General features: G+C 50.9%; 7 protein-coding genes across 7 annotated transcripts; 5 read left to right on the forward strand and 2 right to left on the reverse strand.

Moving 5' to 3' along the window:
* Window positions 1-126: 126 nt before the first annotated feature.
* Window positions 127-2,295, reverse strand: TCP1 (chaperonin-containing T-complex alpha subunit TCP1; the record flags this gene model as incomplete). Its single annotated transcript, XM_076633685.1, has 8 exons — window positions 127-177; window positions 251-559; window positions 625-770; window positions 838-1,184; window positions 1,253-1,379; window positions 1,455-1,636; window positions 1,701-2,038; window positions 2,122-2,295. 8 exons carry the CDS (start codon window positions 2,293-2,295, stop codon window positions 127-129), a joined length of 1,674 nt encoding a protein of 557 aa, XP_076486379.1.
* A 284-nt stretch (window positions 2,296-2,579) lies between these two features.
* JCM6883_001149 (uncharacterized protein) lies at window positions 2,580-3,486 on the forward strand (the record flags this gene model as incomplete). The annotated part of the gene is made up of 2 exons (XM_076633686.1): window positions 2,580-2,688; window positions 2,753-3,486. 2 exons carry the CDS (start codon window positions 2,580-2,582, stop codon window positions 3,484-3,486), a joined length of 843 nt encoding a protein of 280 aa, XP_076486380.1.
* Window positions 3,487-3,692: 206 nt separating this feature from the next.
* Window positions 3,693-4,199, forward strand: JCM6883_001150 (uncharacterized protein; the record flags this gene model as incomplete). Its single annotated transcript, XM_076633687.1, has 1 exon — window positions 3,693-4,199. The coding sequence occupies one exon, from the start codon at window positions 3,693-3,695 to the stop codon at window positions 4,197-4,199; it is 507 nt and encodes a 168-aa protein (XP_076486381.1).
* Window positions 4,200-4,509: 310 nt separating this feature from the next.
* YPT6 (Rab family GTPase YPT6) lies at window positions 4,510-5,752 on the reverse strand (the record flags this gene model as incomplete). The annotated part of the gene is made up of 7 exons (XM_076633688.1): window positions 4,510-4,571; window positions 4,651-4,814; window positions 4,877-4,988; window positions 5,047-5,140; window positions 5,202-5,257; window positions 5,318-5,355; window positions 5,433-5,752. 7 exons carry the CDS (start codon window positions 5,750-5,752, stop codon window positions 4,510-4,512), a joined length of 846 nt encoding a protein of 281 aa, XP_076486382.1.
* A 135-nt stretch (window positions 5,753-5,887) lies between these two features.
* On the forward strand, window positions 5,888-7,354 carry TAP42 (Tap42p; the record flags this gene model as incomplete). The annotated part of the gene is made up of 4 exons (XM_076633689.1): window positions 5,888-6,202; window positions 6,274-6,441; window positions 6,511-7,274; window positions 7,339-7,354. 4 exons carry the CDS (start codon window positions 5,888-5,890, stop codon window positions 7,352-7,354), a joined length of 1,263 nt encoding a protein of 420 aa, XP_076486383.1.
* A 3,835-nt stretch (window positions 7,355-11,189) lies between these two features.
* JCM6883_001153 (uncharacterized protein) lies at window positions 11,190-12,873 on the forward strand (the record flags this gene model as incomplete). The annotated part of the gene is made up of 9 exons (XM_076633690.1): window positions 11,190-11,307; window positions 11,383-11,560; window positions 11,628-11,785; window positions 11,847-11,869; window positions 11,933-12,029; window positions 12,093-12,110; window positions 12,168-12,343; window positions 12,407-12,662; window positions 12,734-12,873. 9 exons carry the CDS (start codon window positions 11,190-11,192, stop codon window positions 12,871-12,873), a joined length of 1,164 nt encoding a protein of 387 aa, XP_076486384.1.
* A 251-nt stretch (window positions 12,874-13,124) lies between these two features.
* Window positions 13,125-15,460, forward strand: JCM6883_001154 (NADP(+)-dependent, decarboxylating phosphogluconate dehydrogenase; the record flags this gene model as incomplete). Its single annotated transcript, XM_076633691.1, has 10 exons — window positions 13,125-13,141; window positions 13,399-13,411; window positions 13,474-13,494; window positions 13,562-13,664; window positions 13,736-14,242; window positions 14,312-14,651; window positions 14,722-14,921; window positions 14,997-15,197; window positions 15,322-15,360; window positions 15,423-15,460. The coding sequence occupies 10 exons, from the start codon at window positions 13,125-13,127 to the stop codon at window positions 15,458-15,460; spliced, it is 1,479 nt and encodes a 492-aa protein (XP_076486385.1).
* Window positions 15,461-15,606: the final 146 nt, after the last annotated feature.

Genomic DNA, 15,606 nt, shown 5'->3' on the forward strand with positions numbered 1-15,606 from the left:
CACTCACTTGTTCGATCAAGTCGTCAACACGTACAAACGAATCAGTGCAATTTTGCGATTGTCTAGAAAAACATGCTGAGCCTGTTCGACTCCCGTCCTACGACCGACTGCTTCCAGTTTACTCGATCAGTGCCCGTGACCATCATCGCCTCCTTTTTGCTCTGGCGGTACAGTGATCTGAAACATACGAAAAATCAAAATCGCTCAGTTTCGAGATTCCTCTGTGCAGCGAGAGAGGAACGAGACTTACTCGGTCATCAATACGGAGAAGAGACGTGCAAGCCTCTAGTGCACTCTTCAAGCTCTTCACTTTGCTCACCATCGGTTCGAGAACTCCTGCTTTGACATTATCCCTAACTTCTCCCTTCATGAGATCTAATCCGTAGTACTTGAGTCCTCGTCGAGCGTCGCCTGCCGGCGCTGTTTGAGCAGCGTTGTGGTACGCTCGAAGTTTCGCGACGAGGTCGGTACTGTCCTTGGCGGCGTTGACGGAAAGGGTCTTCGGGATGACGAGGAGAGCGGCGGCGAATTCAGCAATCGCTAGTTGTTCACGAGATCCCTATCGAGCGAAAGAGTCAGACTGAGAAATGTGTTTGCGAAGGCGAGCGAATGTGAAAGACTCACGAGAGTGGTAGCAAAGTTTTCAAGGTAGATACTCAAAGCGGTTTCGACAGCTCCTCCTCCCGGTACCACGGATCCACTTTCTAATGTTCGCTTGATTGCGCAAAGGGAATCGTGAAGGGCTCGTTCCATCTCGTCGAGCAAGAAATCTGTAATCGTTCAGAGTCAGTCGAAAAAGTTTTGCGATGGAAACAAGCGGAAGATGTTCCGGCTCACCGTTGGCACCTCGAAGGATGATTGAAGAACTGCTAACAACCTTCGTACCCTTGACCAAGATCAACTCGTCATCACTGATTCGTTCCTGCACGACTTCCTCGGCCGATCCCAACGAGCTCGCTTCGAACGTTTCCTCTCCGTCCAAATTCGCCAGACTGCTAACCATGGTCGCTCCCGTCGCCTTCGCGATACGTCGAAGATCCTCCTTCTTGCATCGTCGGACTGCCATCGCTCCAGCTTCGACAAACTCTTTGAGGCAAAGATCGTCGATACCTTTCGTCGTGAGAATTACGTTTGCTCCAGCAGCGAGAATCTTGCGGATTCGCTCGATTGTGATATCGGATTCACTTTGGAAACGCAGAGAGTGTCAGACTTCAGACAGGATAACAAGAAGAAAAAGCCGGAAAAGACGAACCGTTTGCGGATAGCTTCGAGTTGTTCAGGGTCGTCGATCGTGATGTGAACTCCGAGATGCATACGTTGCTTTGTCAAGTTCATATCGAGACAGGCGATCTTGGCACCGGTGATACGAGTCTTCATAGCTAATTTTACGTTCGAAGACAAGTCAGCTCTCTCCGATTGAGAGTAGAAGTCCTCGAGACTGTCTGTGTGCTTACCTTGACTAGCTACGGTACAGTTGAGAGCGTAACCTTTGACAAAGATCGATTCGGTCGCACTCTTTCCGTGAGCTTTGAGAACGTTGACTGCCTTGACCGGGTATTTGATATCTCCTCGAGCGTTGATCGTCTTGACTGCGAGCATAGCATCGACGGCCATGTTCGAGAAGAAATCGTCGTCCCTATCCCAAGACAGAACAGTCAGACAACCGACAAGAAGGGAAAGGGTTTGAAACGGAGACTCACGCTCCAATGACTTTACTCGACATACTCGTCTTGGCGATGTTAATCAAGCACTCCTTTCCTAGCGTATCGACCTTGACGCTGAGTTGTTCCGTCAGATATCTCACTGCCTCCTTCGCCGCGAGTCGGTAACCAGTAATGACGGTCGTAGGGTGAATCTTGTTCTTGACGAGGTCGTTCGCACGCTTCAAGAGCTCAGCAGCGACGATGACGACTGAAGTGGTTCCATCTCCAACTTCCTTGTCTTGTTGTTGAGCGAGTTCGACAAGAATTCGTCCCGCAGGATGTTCGACTTCGATCAATTGAAGGATCGTAGCTCCATCGTTCGAGATAGTGACATCCTACACATGGAGCAGTTGTTCGTCAGCTTGCCAGTCTTCCAAAACCACGGGAAGTAGGGAGAAAGGGAGCAAATTTTGCTTACTCCGATGTCGTCAACCATCATCTTGTCGAGTCCATGAGGTCCCAAACTAGTCTTGACAATGTTTGCGATCGATACTGCAGCTTGTACGTTCTGCTCCCTCACTTCTTCACCGGAAACACGCTCTCCTGATCCGAGCAACATTTGTTGACGAGGATCCCGTTGGAAGAACGACATGTTCGCGCTATGTACTGCTCTATACGAGTTGGGAGATAGTTCGGATGGGGTCTAGAGGGTCTTCTGGGGTTGATCGAGGGAAGTTGCACTCGAGTAGAGATGAAACTTGAATTCGAAAGACCGGAGGAGTGTTGGACTGAGAGGTCGCTCTGTGGTAGTCCCTGAGAGTCTATAGAGACTTTGTAGAGGTTCAACCGGGTATCGAGAGGTAGTGGTGAGGAGCTGAGCCTCGAAGATTGTTGAATTCGCTGCAGCTGACTTTCGATTCTTGCTCCCCTACTTCTATGAATCTTCCGGCTTACGACACGAAAGAGCAAGATGTACTCGATTACCTCTTACCGAACGGTACCCGGATCGTGATCAACCAAGACGGATCTTCTCCTGATTCGACCGGTTCGTTGCTCTCCCTTTCTCCCTGTTACTGCTGCACTGGGCTCACAGGGGGACCTTTGATTAGGGAGAACGATCTGGCTAGGTGCGCAGGTACTGGAGGCTTATCTTCACGACCTCCTCAAATCGACTTCGCCTCTCGTTTCCCCCTCGAACCGTAACTCAGCGCAACGAAGACAACGAATCATCGACGTCGGAGCAGGAACTGGCTTATCATCTCTATCTCTCGCTAGTATGGGCTACGACGTACTCGCAACAGATCTCGACTTGATCGTTGATGGAATACTTTGTCAAAACATCAAAGCGAACGAATCGATTCTCGAAATCAACGCAGGACCTAGTCAGCCTCGACTCGAGACGAAGGTGCTTGATTGGTTTCAAGATCCTCACGAGTGGGAGTGGGACGGAGCGGGGGAAGAAGACGTTCAAGAGCCGACAGGACCACCGTTCGATTACATCGTTTCGGCAGATACGATTTACGATCCCTCTCTATCGCAACCTCTCCTTCGGACTCTCCATGCTCTCGCTTCTCGATCCTCACGTTCAACCACGACGTCGCCTCTAGTCTATATCGCCCTCGAAGCAAGAGATCCCGCGCTCATTTCCGATTTCCTCGAGAGCGCTGAACGAGATTGGAGTTTCAAATGCTCGAGGATCGATCATTCGAAGTTGAGGAAACTGGTAGAATCGAAGGAGAGCGGATTAGGGTGGGAAGAAGAGGCTACGTGGGAAGGAGTAGAGGTCTGGAAACTGAAATTGAAGAAATCTGCTCTCATTTCAAAGAGGGAGAAGAGGAAGTGAATCTAGTTGGTTGGGAGTGAGTGCGTTCGCGATATATGACGAGCGAAAAAGAGAGACTGATCACGCTAGAGCTTATAGTGGATCGTGAACGCAAGTCAAATCCTGCGATATCAAAAACTTCGAGTCTTTGGTCACCTCTTTCCCTCTCACCGCATTCTCTCGCCCAACGAAGCAGTCAGTAGTCCGAGAAGCTCTCTGACGACTACATGCTCTCTTCCGTCCTCAATCGTCTCCACCTCAATCCGAATCCTCCTTCTTTCTCCTCCATCTCTGTCTCTTCTCCAGATCCCGTCTTCGACTCGGATCAACCTCTCCCGCATCTCGAACTCCCTCAATCATCAGAGACCATGGCAGAGACTCATCAAACCAACAAGGAGGAGGAGGAAACGCAAAGTCTCTCCAGCGAAAAGACCTCCTCACCTTCTCTCGTTCTCCACCCTCCCTCTTCTGCCTTCAGTGAGCACTACACTTCCCCCTCTGGAGTCACTCAGCTCTTCCCTCCCCGCCAAATGGCCCCAGTACCCGTAGGAGGAGGAGGAACCGAATCTTCCCATCAGACGTCGCACAAGCTCGAGGACACGGATCTTTCCCCTAAATTTTCGATCGCTCATCGCAGTTCTACCGCAGGAGTAGGAGGAGGGAAGGAGGAAGGGAAAGGGTTGGAGTTTGGGTATGAGAAAGTCGAGAATGAGGTCGTAGCCGAGTTTGGATAGGACGGAGAAGAAGAGAGAAGAAAGGAAATTTGTGGGTTTCGTTTGATTGAATCGGTTGTTGTTGGCCCTCGGATTCGAAACGTAAACGAAAATACTGTGTTCTAGTATTAGACCATGTAGAGAGGAAGAGAGAACGCGAGTGAGAGTGTAACCAAGGGAGTAAGCTCGGGGAGGGGAAAAAGAGATGGATAATAGAGACAAGATCGAAACAGACGACGACACAGGCACACAGAGAGAGAAATATAATGTAAAAGAGTAAAGCGACGATGAAGGGGAAGACTAGGAGCGCGGTCTGAGAAGACGAGGAAAACTAGCAAGAACAACCTCCTTCATTACCGGTTGTGTTCTGAGGAGTAACGCTGACATCGATCACTAAAGAGATAACATCACTCATCGTCAGTCTCGATGCACTCACGAGATGGCAGCGTGAAGAGAGGAGAGGTTCGCTCACTTTGATTTTGGTTTTGACCCTCTTGTTCTCGATCCATTCCCGGTAGAGCTTGTGCAATCTTCCTAAACATCGTTTTGACGTTGTGTCCAGCTTTCGCACTTGTCTCAATAAACATTACGTTCAATTCTTTCGATTTTTGTTCCGCTTCTTCAGTCGTTACTTGTCTGCGAATTCACTCAATCTGGATCAGTTCCGCTTTGGGATTGCAAGGGAGGCGTTGACTGACCGCTTGTCGTTCAGATCCGTCTTGTTTCCAACAAGGACGATAATCACATCGTTGCCTCGTTCTGATCTCACGTCGTCGACCCATTTCGAGGTGTTCATGAAAGATTGACGGTCTGGAGAACGACAGGGTCAGTATGGCGCGCTAGTGCCGAGTACACGAATGAGACTCACTGGTGATATCATAGACAACGACAGCGACACTCGAATCCCGAATGTACGAAGGAATTAGAGATCGGAATCGTTCTTGTCCAGCAGTATCCCAAAGCTATTCATTCGAGCATGGTCAGAACTGTGAGTGTTCGCTGTGGGTAATGATGTGTACTTACTTGTAATCGCACTGTGCGATCTTCGAGATACATCGTCTTTGAAAGAAAATCGATACCTGTTCGAAAGAGCGGATCAGTTTCGTCCTGTCTCGCTACAGCTCAAGACGGAGACTTACCGATCGTAGCTTGGTAAGTGTTGTCGAAAGTGTCGTACCTATCAAGCAAAGGAGGGACGAGAGAGAGGTCGCGTCAGAGAGATTTCAAGCTGAAAGAGGGATGAGATTATCTCACATGAATCGAGTAATGAGGGAAGTCTTTCCAACTGATTGTTCACCTAGGAACACCAGCTTGAACTTCTTGAGTGCTGCATGAGCGAATTCGCTCGTTTGAGGAGTTACTGAAGTTTGAGGAGCCGAGGAATTCGTCGTGGGGTTCGAAGCGGGTGCGGAACTCGATGGAGCGGTAGTAGAGGGTTCAGTAGATTGTTCAGCGGCGTCTCCAGAGGTCGAAGTCCGGGGAGGAGCTTGATCGGATGAAGCGCGAGGGGCGGGAGTATCGGCGACTGGCTCTCCTGCGGAAGCGTCGACGGCGGTAGCGGGTTCGTTGGACATATTCTACTAGGTTATCGTGAGAGTCGGGTTGGAATCGCAAAGAGAAGTGAAGAGGAGAAGATCAACTCGTCGCCAAATCCGGAGAGCGGTCCAGCCCTTCTTTCTCCTCCTTCATCTATCATTCGCTCGACTTGGATGGACGCATCAGCTCAAGATCTCACCCTAGGGCAACTCCTGACCCGAGCGATTAACCATTCGACTCGAATCAGTTCGGCCCCTTCTCCAAACGATCAATCCATTCAGCAACTCTTACAAGCTACTCTAGCCGACTTGAACCTCGCGAACAAGTTGATCAACCATCTCGGAATCCTCTCGCCGAACGAGACGCTCGAAGACATCAACACGAACGACTTGCGATGTTTGCTCACCGACGCTCTCTCGGGTCAATTGTGCTTACTCGCAAAAACTAAAGGTGGAAAGGAGCGTATGAAGTACCTGAATAGGGCAGCGGTCAGTCAGAGCTCCTGCTCGTAATACTCGTGACTCAGGAGCTTAATCTTTCGTTTCTTCTCTTTCGCCAGGATCACTTTCGGAAGTACAATTCGCTCGTAGAACAATACGAGATCGTCCCTCAAGATCAAAGAGCAGCTTACCAAGGTGTCAGTGCGAGTGAGATGGATTCCGCGAGAAGGAGGGCGGGCAAGATAGCTCAATTCAAACGAGAAAAGGAAATAAAGTCGACTCTAGAGGTGCGTTTCACTTGTTCTTCAGCACAGTATTGTCTCTGAGATCTGAGGCGTAATGTTTTCGCCCTGTAGGAGCTACGAAAACGTCGTAGGGAACGCTCAACTCGACGAACGAAAATCTCCGTCGCATCAACTTCCTCTCCATCCGCCTCGACTTCCTCGAGTCCCGCTCCTCCTCCTTCGTCATCCAATCCAGATGAAGACGAAGATTTCCTTTCCGAAGACGACGACGAATCCGACGACGTAGCTCGTCCTCTCCTGATTTCCCTCCTTCAACTTCACTACCTTCGAGCACACGCCGAACTTTCTTCTCTCGATCAAGAACTCGAACTACTAGAACACGGTATGAAGATGAGCGAGATCCCTTCTCCATCACCTCATGCTGCGACCAAATCGAAACCAGATTCAAGAGGAGGAGGAACCGAAGAAGACGAAGATGATTTAACTTGGAGATTGGATAAGGTTGCTCTCACGAAAGAGGATCCGTTACTTTCACCTTCTGGGAAGGTTCTGAGACCTTTCACGATCCTACCTTCGTCGAAATCGGCATCGCAATTACAAACGAGGTTGAGGTTACAATCTGAAGTATTTCAATCAAGTCATCGATTACCGACGATGACGATTGACGAATATCTCGATCAACAACAAGAGATGGGTAATATTTTGCAAGGTGGAGGACCTAGTACGAGTGAGGAAGTGGATCAGGCGAGGAAAGATGAACAAGGGGAGAAAGAGGACGATACACAGCGGGGCTACGACGCGGAAGAACGAGAATTGAGGAAGACGAGAGAATTCGACGAGTACAGAGATACGCATAGGAAAGGAGAGGGAAATATGTGAGCTGCAATCTCCTTCGACTGACTTTGATTAGTTGAGCTCACTTCTTCGTGCGTTGTGCAGGCACAATCGAGGTTGAAATAAATTGACTCATGTCGAGGTGTCTCCTCTCACTCGACAAGTTGCGTCGGATCCAGAGAGCAATTCTCGAGAATGACCGGTCTAAGCTCGACTATCGTGGAAAGTTGGAAACCCTTCAGCACGGTTCCTCTCGCTTGCTCGGCTCTTCACGTGTCGCCATTGAACGAACACTCCGAGAGTATTCCGCGGTGCTGGAGGCCCTCTCTGCACGAAGCCCGCTTCGACTCTTTCCTCATTACTGCATCGAAGCAACTTGACATGTGGCACTCTAGATCTTCGAGTCGCGGGGAAAGCCGCTACTCTCATGACGATGCACGAAGGTGAGTCTACTGTCGGAAGCTCTCCGCGAGAAAGAACTGTGCTAACGCATCTATCGTGTCAGCATCTCCTCGACGCACACCGACTCTTCGTCCAGCTTACGTAGCTTGAGTCTCTTCAAGAGCGTCAGAGACCGCTTTAGGAGGAATCGGGATGTCACGTGGATGTGAGGTGTTCCCGTAAAGTCTAGCTTAAGACCGCGCTCGAAGTACTCATCTTTCTTGCTGTTTCCCTCTCTGAACAGTGTGCCCGAAAAGGATCTTGAGCCGGCGATCCAACGCGGCCATGCGGACCGTCAACGGGCGCGACTACTCGAGACCGGTCCTCGTTTACTTCAAAGTCAAGTCGAAGAACCTCGTTCTTGGCGGGAATTCATGAGGAGAACGCCCAAAGGCGCGTGGGATCCTCGCCAGTACGTTCTCGTCTCGTGAGACCTGTGATATCAGACTCGTTTGCTCACCTTAGTGACTTCACAGGCGTCTAGCGAAGTTTCAGGAGCCCGTAACTTCTCACTCACTCGGAACTGAACATCTGTAAGTTTCATGCGAATATCAATCCAAGTCATCCCGTTTTGTTGACACAGATGCAACGTCCCCCTCGCGGTAGCTCACCCGAGGAGTCGTTGTCTAGACGCGAGGAGGAACGGGGTCGACAGACAGGGGAGCAAGTCGATCCGTACAACCTCGACATGATAGAAGCAGTCGCGCAATCGGACCATCGATCTCGCCATCCTCCTACGAACCCGGTTGCCTCGACTCCGCCTCGAAAGCTCGAGTGAGTGCAACGACTTTTTCGACGTTTCGAGCCGAATGACAGAAACTGAAATCTTCTGCGCTTCAAACAGAGCCCGCACTGAGCCTGTTCCGTTTGAAGCTCGCGATGGAGATCACGATGGAGATCGGGACGGAGACCAAGAGAGAGCTCGGGAGAGAGCTCGGGAGAGAGCTCGGGAGACTCAAGAACGTCGTGAACGAGACCGAGACCATTCGGGAGAGCAACAGCATTGGCGAGATCCCGAAACTGCGTGAGTTTGTTTTCTTTTCTTGATCATTTCAAGAGGTGCGCTCAAGCTTGAGGCATACCGCACACGTCGTGATCAGGAGGACCCGCGTCGCAGCATCCGGTCACCCACTCTTGCACAGATTGAGCCCGTAAGTTCCGACTATCGCTTCCCGGGGCGTCAACACGATTCATGACTGACTCCGACGGGGACTGATAAACAGCGAGTACCTCGAGAGGCAGGAACTTGAAAAGCAGCGCGAAAAGGAGAAGCGAGAGAGGGAAGCGGAAGAGCGCAGAAGGCGAGAAAAGGAGTTGCGAGAGAAGGAGGCGAAGAGCGAATCGTCAAGGATATTTTCGCGCAAGCCACGTCGCGAGGAGAAACCGGTTCGCAAGCCACGCAAGGAGAAGCCGGCTCCACTCAAATTAGCGCCCAAGTCTCGTAAATCGTCCTCCGGAACGCCAACTCCAGTGCACACTTCGGCAATGTCCACTCACTCTCGCAAAATGTCGGCTGCGACGTATCGGGTACTGACATCGAGTCCTCCCGGAAATCCTCCCAATACCCCGCTTCCTGAACTCCCTACTTCAGCTGTTTCGACCAGCTTTCGTCCTCGTCGAGCTCCATCTCTGCAAACGCTCGGCTCACCACGATCGATCGGGCCGGTGACGATTGCCTTTCGACCTCCTCGTCGCCAACCCTCCGATGCTTCGCCAAGGCTGATCCATCCGAGCGACTTTGAGTTCGACGATAACCATCATTTTCCCCTGTAAGTTTTGTCACACTCGTCGCTTGATCTGTGAAGAAGCCCCCTGATTCAGTCTCTTCTGTGCAGCACGCCGCCGACTCCTTCCATTCCCTGGCCTTTCCAGCGATAGACTGGAGCTTCTTTCTCCGCGAACTTTGTACTTTGTTATCTACCGGACACTGTGTTTCTCTCTTTGTCGCTATTTGGTATCTATCTCGTTGTCGTTGAACTGCGTCGGACTTGCCGTGGAGTCGGAGACACTGCGCGGACGCATGAGACGAACCGAGCGTTCCTACAATTTCTCGAACGCTCGATCTGCCCTTTCTTGCCCTGCTTTTCTCGACCTCTCTGCTCGGCATGGCGGGTCATCGCCGTCTCTACCGCGCTCGCTCTCTCGCGAGTATAGCGTCGAGGTGAGTTTACTACCATTCGTTTTTGCTCCGTTCGTGCGAAAACTGAACTTGCTTGCTCGGTAGCTGTCAGTCCTCCGATGGATCAAGCTCGATCCATAGCATGCACAGCGTACGGAAGGCCGCGTCCTGGTGTCGCAGGAGGTTCCGCCCAAGGAGCAGGCGAAAGTGAGTCGTGACACATTCTCAGGCCTGGAGTGCTCGAGATGACCGGCGTGACCTTCGCTCGTGCACTGTCGCAGCGATGAAGAAGAAGAACCGGGCAGAGGAGGCAGAAAACGAGATGGTTCAGAACTGAGCGACTGGCGAGTTTTTTCTTTGCGATGTATTCGACCTCATCGGCACTGACAACAACCATCGAGCTGATGCAGTGACAAACCCACGGTACTCTGCTCGAGGGCGAGTTATGCAGGCGAGGTGCCCCTGAATGCGATCAGAGTCGACAGGTCGGGCTTTTCCAACATTCGCTTGCGAGATTCGTTCCAGCTGACGCATGGACGCGTTGCTATCCTTTTGCCGTTGACACAGTCGATACTCTGTGCGTTACGAAGCCCCCAACCAATCGTCTGCTCGTTCCGGCTCGGAGGAGGACAGCGACGAATCGTCTCGACTTGCAGATCTCGGATGGCTCAAGCGACAGAAGGCGTCGTCCCGTCGAGAGGCACCAGAGCGTCCGATCAGAGGGTCGACACCGGTGTGGCCGGATCCCCCTTCCGCGTCACAGACGAACTCTCAACCCGATGTGCCAAAAAGTCCGATTCGCTTCAATTCCGTCCGATCGCCTGTTACGGCTTCGCCGGCCGATGACGACACCGTACTTACTTCAGAGTTGCGAGGAATGTGGCTCAAGTATCAAAGGAAACAGAAGAACCGCAGAAGTCAGCGATTGAGCAGCCGGAAGTGACGGTTAGCTTAAGCAGTGGGATCATCTTTCGGAGACAGAGCGGAGGTCACGACGGTGGCAAGGAGAGCAAGGAGTATAGACGGAAATCGCGGTCACATTTCCGTAGAGAGACTATCCCTTAGACTGTAACTTATTCCTTCTGAGCAAAATTTGACCAGGGTCAGAAGGAGAGCGTTAGTTCAGAGAGGTTCGGTGAAACCAGAATGTTGTACCGTAGTCGGTAGATCGTACTAGCGAGCCGTTCAGGCGTCTGGGAGATTGAGAGTGAGAGTTTGACGAGAGTTGTCTGATGATGTGGAAGTCGCTGGCGAAGAGAGAATCGAGTGCGCGCGCTGTTGTCGAGTTCAGCAGGGCGTAATGGGGCGATACAAGAGTATGGAGTATGGAAGGAGAAGGTAAGAGGTCAAAAGATCTGTTGCGAATTCTCTCTCGTGTTTCCTCACCCAACTTTCGATGACAGCGGCTGGGAACGGTCACGCACCGTCCAAGGTTGCTCGGCGACCTAGTCGACCTCTAGTAGCTCAAAAGGGGAAAGGAGGAGCGCTGGCATGGGCAATGGAGCGACAACTAGGTCAGTTTGATCTAGTTTCCTTGAGCTCTCTCGCGTCTCTAAGCGCTGTTGTACTAACGCAGAAAGTCGTTGCAGAACTCTCTTTCACTGCTCTCGCGTTGATCCTGGCTGGGAACGCGCTGCAACGACCGGAATTCCACCTCTCGACTGAACTCACTCCTTCGCCTTCTCTCCACCTCAAGCATGTCTTTTCCCGGTTCTTATTCCTCTCATTCAGAGTGCCAGGGTCAGATACATATTACAAGGGAAGAGAGTGAGTCGAAAACCGTCTCTCTTTCGTTAGATTGTTCTCGCTCACCTGCGTGTCTCTCGACGTACAGCGATGCGTTTGTTATCGCTTGGTGGGTGATAGCATTTTGGTTCTTGAGGGAGGCGTTGATGAAATGGGCATTCATACCGTTTGCGAAACGGTGCGGGATTAAGCAAAAACGTTCAGTGATTCGGTTCGCGGAACAAAGTTGGATGTTGTTGTATCCGAGTGAGTCTCACAGCTGTCTCCGTACTATTCTGTACGGTATCTGACGCTTCCTCGAACGTAGGTATTTTCTGGTCTCTCGGAATCGTGAGTTTCCGCCCAACTTTTGCGAAACGTGCGAAACCTAACTCCTTTTGCCGATAATCTCAGTACATTAACCAGACAAGCGAATACCGATCACTACGGACAGAGCACTACTGGAAAGGATACCCCCACGACGCTCTACCAGCCCTGACGAAATGGTATTGTGAGTCGAGAACTCTGCTCTTCTCGTTCTTGAACTCTCGCTGATTGTGATTTTTCGCTCCAGATCTCGTTCAAACTGCTTGTATGTGTTCATCTGAAGACTTTTCAGAGTCAAGTAGCTAATATCGGAAGTGAATAGTCTGGATCCAACAGATCATCGTCCTAAATCTCGAAGCGAGACGAAAAGATTACACTCAAATGTTCGCCCACCACATCATTACGACCCTCCTTGTCTCGTTCAGTTACGTTTTTAACTTTACTCGAGTTGGAAACGCTATTCTGTGCACTATGGATTTCACCGATATCCTTCTTCCCGTAAGTTTTCGATTTCTCCAGTTCTTTCGTCCGACGACTCACGCGCTATCACATTGATTCCAGCTCGCGAAACTCTTCAAGTATGCTGGAGCTGAGAAACGTTCCGATACGACGTTCGCTCTGTTCCTCGTCTCGTGGATCGCTACTCGACATGTCCTCTACGGAATCATTCTTTGGAGTGTGATTTTCGAAGCACCTCGGATATTGCCGTACGATTTGAGGGTGACAGAAGGTTACTTCTTCCCGAAATCAGTTCACATGGGATTCTGTGTCCTACTGTGTGCGCTCCAAGTCATCATCTTGATCTGGCTCATGATGAGTGAGTTTTCATTTCTTCGTCTCTCTCCGATTTGATCTTTGACTGATCCTGTCCTTTCGCCGGTGGGATAGTTCTTCGAGTGTTGTGGAATATCTTGAGAGGAGGATCAGCGGAAGATACCCGGAGTGACGACGAGGACGACGGAGAAGAAGAGGAATTGGAACAGATTCCGGATGATCGTCCGCCATTGGAACCCAAAAAAGATCGATAGATTTTCTACATTTCTTGTTATACCACAAAGCTCTTGTTATTCCCCCAATACTATCGAGGCAAAGCGAGAGAGAGAGAGAGAAGCGAGATAAAGGCAATCGATAATCATCCAACTCCGATCTCGGTCAGAATTGTTGAAACTCCAAAGTCGGGAATAATTTCCCTCTCCTCTCCCCTTTCCTCCACCTCTCTCTCGCTACGGCATCCTCTAGACTCTCCTGCCTACTTCACCACCTATCTAGATCTACGAAAATGTCTGAAAAGGCTGTGTGAGTTCCTAGCATTCCTTCCACCTTGTTCCATTCGATCTCGAATCGACATCGATTCGGTGAGCGTCGGATGGAACTGCCTCGCGCTCGCCTCTCCCGAATCTCTCGAACGCCTCGAACACGACGATACCGTATAGATGGACGAGATTTATCAGCTGGATGATCTTGAGACAGTCAGAGAGAAGAGTTGGGAAGATTTGGTGACGCGATTTGCTGACTCCTTCATTCACCCCTTGATTCGGTACCGATGTTTGCAGTGCTGATATCGGAGTGAGTACTTAATCTAAGTATCTGTCTCATGTTCTTTGCTGACCTCTTGTTGTCGTGGATAGCTCATCGGTCTTGCCGTCATGGTGCGAATCATTCTTCGAAACCCCAAAATATAACTCCTCGCTGAACTGTCGTTTCGAATGATAACAGGGTCAAAACCTTATCCTCAACATGGCTGACAAGGGATTCACGGTTGCCGCTTACAACCGAACCGTTTCCAAGGTTGACCACTTCTTGGAGAACGAGGCCAAGGGTCAGTTCTGCTTCGTTTCACTTCGCACGAGGTTTCTATAGTAGCTCACTCTTACTATTGGGGAAGTACAGGCAAGTCGATCGTCGGTGCTCACTCCGTTGAGGAACTTTGCGCCCAATTGAAGACTCCTCGCAAGATCGTCCTCCTCGTCAAGGCTGGACAAGCCGTCGACGACTTCATCGGTCAACTCGAACCCCACCTCGAAAAGGGAGACATCATCATCGATGGAGGAAACTCTCACTTCCCCGATTCGGTTCGTCGCACCAAGGAGCTCGAGGCCAAGGGTCTCCTCTTCGTCGGATCCGGTGTCTCTGGAGGTGAGGAAGGTGCTCGTTACGGTCCTTCCCTCATGCCCGGAGGATCCTCCGCCGCGTGGCCTCACATCAAGGAAATCTTCCAAAAGACCGCCGCTCAAGTTGACGGTGAGCCCTGCTGCGACTGGGTTGGAGACTCGGGAGCTGGACACTACGTCAAGATGGTTCACAACGGTATCGAGTACGGAGACATGCAACTCATCACCGAGGCGTACGATATCCTCAAGCGAGGTTTCGGAATGTCTGAAGCCGAGATCGCTGATGGTGAGTCTCCCCATTTCCTCTGTTGCCTGCGTTCTCGTGAAAGACTGACCCCTCAGTCGTTGCTGCTAGTCTTCGAAACCTGGAACAAGGGTGTCCTCGATTCTTACTTGATCGAAATCACGACCGAAATCCTCAGGTACAACGACGAGGATGGTGTCCCTCTCGTGACCAAGATCCTCGACGCTGCCTCGCAGAAGGGTACCGGAAAGTGGACCGCCGTCAACGCTTTGGACCTCGGAATGCCCGTCACTCTCATCGATGAAGCCGTTTTCGCTCGATGCCTTTCCGCCATCAAGGAAGAGCGTGTTCGTGCCTCCAAGGTCATCGGAGGTCCCCAAATCGAGGCCTTCACTGGTGACAAGAAGCAATTCATCGACGACCTCGAGCAAGCCCTTTACGCTTCCAAGATGTGAGTCGAAACTGCACTTCGCTTTCTTTCTTTATTTCGTGTTTCTAACTCCCCAGTTTTGCTTCTACAGCGTTTCTTACGCTCAAGGATTCATGCTCATGCGTCAAGCCGCTGAGGAATACAAGTGGACCCTCAACTACTCTGGTATCGCCCTCATGTGGCGCGGAGGATGCATCATCCGATCCGTCTTCCTCGGTGACATCACCAACGCCTACAAGAAGAACCCTCAACTCGAGAACCTCCTCTTCGACGACTTCTTCAACAAGGCCGGTAAGTCCTCACTCTTACATCTCGTCAGTTTTTCGACTTTTCGCTGACTCTATCATTTTTACCCTGTTCCCGTAGTCCACAAGGCTCAACCTGGATGGCGCCGAATCGTCGCTCAAGGTGCTCTCTGGGGTATCCCCACTCCCGCTTTCTCGACCGCTCTCTCCTTCTTCGACGGTTACCGCACCGAGCGTCTCCCTGCTTCCCTTCTCCAAGCCCAACGTGACTACTTCGGTGCTCACACCTTCCGTGTCCTTCCTGAGTTCGTTAACGACAAATGTAAGTGCTCTTCTCGCGAGTGAGTGTTATTTGAGGAATTTGAGCTGATTTCTCACTTTTTTCGATTTTTTTCTTTTCTTTTCTTCTTATCTTCGTTCTACGTCGACTCCTACCGCTTCTACAGACAAGGAGGGTGCTGATATCCACGTGAATTGGACCGGCCGTAATACACGCTCTCATCCCGACTCGTTGTCGTCGTCGAAACTGAATTTTCGTTTCTCGCAGGTGGTGGAAACGTTTCCGCTTCGACCTACAACGCCTAGATTTCCCTCTCTTTACTCAAGTTTGACCTTTGTTAAAAGCAATACATTCTGTACATCCCTCACAGGTCGGCTCATCGCGAGAGAGCGAAAGAGAGGAGTTCGACTTTGAACGAAAACCAAAAACTTGAGGTTCGAATCAATTCAGC

The sequence above is a fragment of the Sporobolomyces salmoneus genome (genome assembly GCF_050403485.1).
Source record: "Sporobolomyces salmoneus JCM6883 DNA, S_salmoneus_JCM6883_v1_ctg42, whole genome shotgun sequence".
In the NCBI taxonomy this organism is placed as follows: Eukaryota; Fungi; Basidiomycota; class Microbotryomycetes; order Sporidiobolales; family Sporidiobolaceae; genus Sporobolomyces; species Sporobolomyces salmoneus.